This window comes from Alnus glutinosa, chromosome 10 (genome assembly GCF_958979055.1).
Source record: "Alnus glutinosa chromosome 10, dhAlnGlut1.1, whole genome shotgun sequence".
NCBI lineage: Eukaryota > Viridiplantae > Streptophyta > Magnoliopsida > Fagales > Betulaceae > Alnus > Alnus glutinosa.
Window position 1 is genome coordinate 4,897,698 of NC_084895.1, and position 3,372 is coordinate 4,901,069.

At 42.9% G+C, this 3,372-nt stretch overlaps 1 protein-coding gene across 1 annotated transcript; it reads left to right on the forward strand.

Annotated features, from left to right (window-relative positions):
- Positions 1–1,100: 1,100 nt before the first annotated feature.
- LOC133878928 (uncharacterized) lies at positions 1,101–3,372 on the forward strand. The gene is made up of 4 exons (XM_062317490.1): positions 1,101–1,956; positions 2,125–2,364; positions 2,615–2,757; positions 2,875–3,372. The coding sequence occupies exons 1-4, from the start codon at positions 1,101–1,103 to the stop codon at positions 3,370–3,372; spliced, it is 1,737 nt and encodes a 578-aa protein (XP_062173474.1).

Sequence of the window (3,372 nt, forward strand, 5' to 3'; positions counted from 1 at the left end):
ACAAGAGATGAGTTCTGTGGTGGAGGGGCGGAATCAGAGTATAAGTGGACAAGGTGATTCAATGCATTTAATAGATTCCAGAACTAAGGAATACGAAGTTGACTATTCAAAAGACTTGGACTCTTTGCCAAATATACCCTTAGTGGAAGCAGAAAATCAATATTCCATGCTTGGTTTGACTAAGGATTATGAGGTGGATCAGGGTAAAGAAGTCAAGTCGACAGGGGATGGACTTAAGCTAGCTACAGAGATCAGCGGGGCACAAGAGCTGGTTTTTCAGCAAGAAGGTGTGACCACTGTTGCTTGTGACGATAATGCTGGAAAATCCAAAGATGAAGGTGCTCACCCTCGAACCTGGGTTCGCAGGGCCAGAATTTAGTCAAAATCTCAGGGGTTGGCAAAAGGGGGTAAAAGAAACATTGAAGATATTCTTCCTGGTGGGGATGATGCAGAGATGCAAGTCAAGAAGGGAAGGTTGGTTCAAGAGGAGTCTACAAAATGGGATTTGGCGGTGGCTGGTCTCCAGCCCCGCCAATCGAAATGAATCTCTTAAGCTGGAACTGCCGGGGGCTTGGGAACCCCCGGACAGTTCGGGATCTTCACCAGATGGTGAAGGAAGGAGGCCCAATTTTGTTTTCTTGATGGAGACTTTGTGTTCAAAGCAGTATATGGACCATATCAAATTGAGACTTGGTTTTGAAAATATTTTTGTGGTGGACCCTGTAGGTAGGAGCGGTGGTTTGGCGTTATTGTGGAATAAGGAGGATAATTTGGAAATTTTTAATTATTCCAGAAGGCACATTAATGCTGTTGTGAAGGACATGGGGGGACAGCCAATTTGGAAGATGACTGGCTTCTATGGTCATCCTGACAGCTCCAAAAGAGATGAGTCTTGGGCTATTCTCCGACATCTGAAGCTCTGCGGTCCGATCCCTTGGCTTTGTGTGGGTGACTTTAATGAAATAGTAGACCAGTCGGAAAAGGAAGGATATGCAGTGAGGAGGGAGGCTCAGATGGTTAGATTTGGGGAAGCTCTGGAGGAGTGTCAACTTGGTGATTTAGGCTTCGTTGGCCCTTTCTTTACGTGATCTAATCGCAGGATGGATGACACATATACTAAAGAAAGACTAGACCGCGCAGTGGCAAACCCGGAATGGTGTTCCATTTTCCTCATTGTCTCGGTGTTGATACTGGCCACTAGAACTTCAGACCACAACCCCATGGTAGTGAAGTTTCAGGAGTGCCCTCCTGAGAGGTGTGCTGTTCGGAGAGGTTTTAAATTTGAGTCTTGTTGGATGAAAGACAGGGAGAGCTTTGAAGTTATTAAAGAAGCTTGGTGTAATAGGGCGGAAGGGGGAGTGTCTATGAGGGCTATCCAGAACAGTTTGGCGGGTTGTCAAGAGGCTTTGTCTAGGTGGAGTTGCCGCAAGTTTGGTAATGTAGAGGACTTGATTAAAAGGAAGTCTGAACAATTGATGGCATTGCAACAAAGTGCTTTACTTTCTAGTGTTGATCAAATTAAATTGCTTCAAAATGAACTTGATGACCTGCTGGAGTGTGAAGAGATGAAGTGGAAACAAAGAGCAAAACATCATTGGTTCAGTCAGGGGGATAGGAATACAGCCTTCTTCCACTCTTGGGCTAACCATAGAAGGAAGATCAATAGTATCCGATGGATTTATGATGAGCAGGGGCAAGTATGGAGAAAGTATAAAGATATTAGCAGGGTTGTTGTGGGGTATTTTAATAGTCTATACACCTCTCAAGGTTCAATCCGGGTAGAAGAATGCTTACAATCAGTGTCCCCCAAAGTTATGCAGGAGATGAATGCTTGGCTTCTACATCCTTTCTCAGAAGTTGAAGTAAGGGCAGCGCTTTTTCAGATGCACCCTCTCAAATCTCCGGGGCCAGACGAATTCCCACCAATCTTTTATCAAAAGAATTGGGATATTGTGGGTAAGGATGTGTGTTGTGCAGTTTTATCTTTTTAAAATGGTGGCCAATTTGACTCCAGTTTGAATGCAACAAATATTGTCCTTATTCCTAAGGTAAGCCCTCCTTCTCAGCTAACTGACTTCAGGCCTATAAGTCTTTGTAATGTTTTATATAAGATAATTTCTAAAGTGCTAGCAAATCGGTTGAAATCTATTTTGCCTCATATCATTTCTCCGGAGCAGAGTGCTTTTGTTCCGGGCCGTTTAATTACTGCTAATGTTCTAGTGGGTTTTGAAACACTTCATACCATGGCAACTAGGCTTTCGGGTAAGGAGGGTTTTATGGCGATGAAACTCGATATGAGTAAGGCATATGATAGAATAGAATGGGACTTCTTGGAGGCAATGTTTAGGAAACTAGGTTTTGCAGGTCAATGGATCAATCTTATTATGCCTTTGTGTTAGAACGGTGTCTTTTTCTATTCTTATTAATGGTAGGCCTAATGGTCAGTTTATTCCATCCCGAGGTCTCAGACAAGGGGACCCCTTATCTCCCTATTTGTTTATCTTATGTGCTGAGGCTTTGTGTTCTTTTATTAATAAGGCTGTGATGGATGGTGATATCCACGGAATACCTATTTCTAGAAAAGGAATTCGTATTAATCAATTATATTTTGCAGATGATTGTCTTCTGTTTTGCAAAGCCAATATGGGAGAATGGAGGAGATTTCAAGGGGTCCTTTCCACCTATGAAGTTGCTTCGGGACAGAAGATTAATAGAGAGAAGACTACCCTGTTTTTCAGTAGGAACACTAAACAGGAGGTGAGGGAGGCTATCTCATAGGAGGTTGGTGCTGGTTGTTCCCAGTAGTTTGAAAGGTATTTGGGTTTACCGACCCTCATTGGCCGTTCTAGGGTTTCATCTTTTAATTATATAAAGGGCAGGATTTGGTCTAAGCTTAATGGGTGGAAGGAGAAGCTTCTTACACATGCTGGAAAGGAAGTTCTTTTAAAGTCAGTCATTCAAGCAATCCCTACCTACACAATGAGTGTGTTCCGTCTCCCAAAAACTTTGACTAAAGAGATTAATTCTCTGATGAGTAAATTCTGGTGGAGCTTTAAAGATAATTTCAACAGAATTTCTTGGTGGTCATGGAAGAAACTGGGACGGAAGAAGGAGTTTGGAAGGATGTGCTTCAGAGAGCTGGATTGCTTTAACATGGCTATGCTAGCTAAACAGGGGTGGAGGTTGTTGAAATTTCCAGATTCTCTTGCAGCCCGAGTGCTTAAGGAGAAATATTATCCGAAGTCAAGCTTCTTGATGTCAAGTTTAGGCAAAAGGCCTTCTTTCGCTTGGAGAAGCATTTGGAACGCCAAACCATTGATTGAAGAAGGGATTATGTGGAGAGTGGGGAATGGGGAATGGATTGAATGTTAA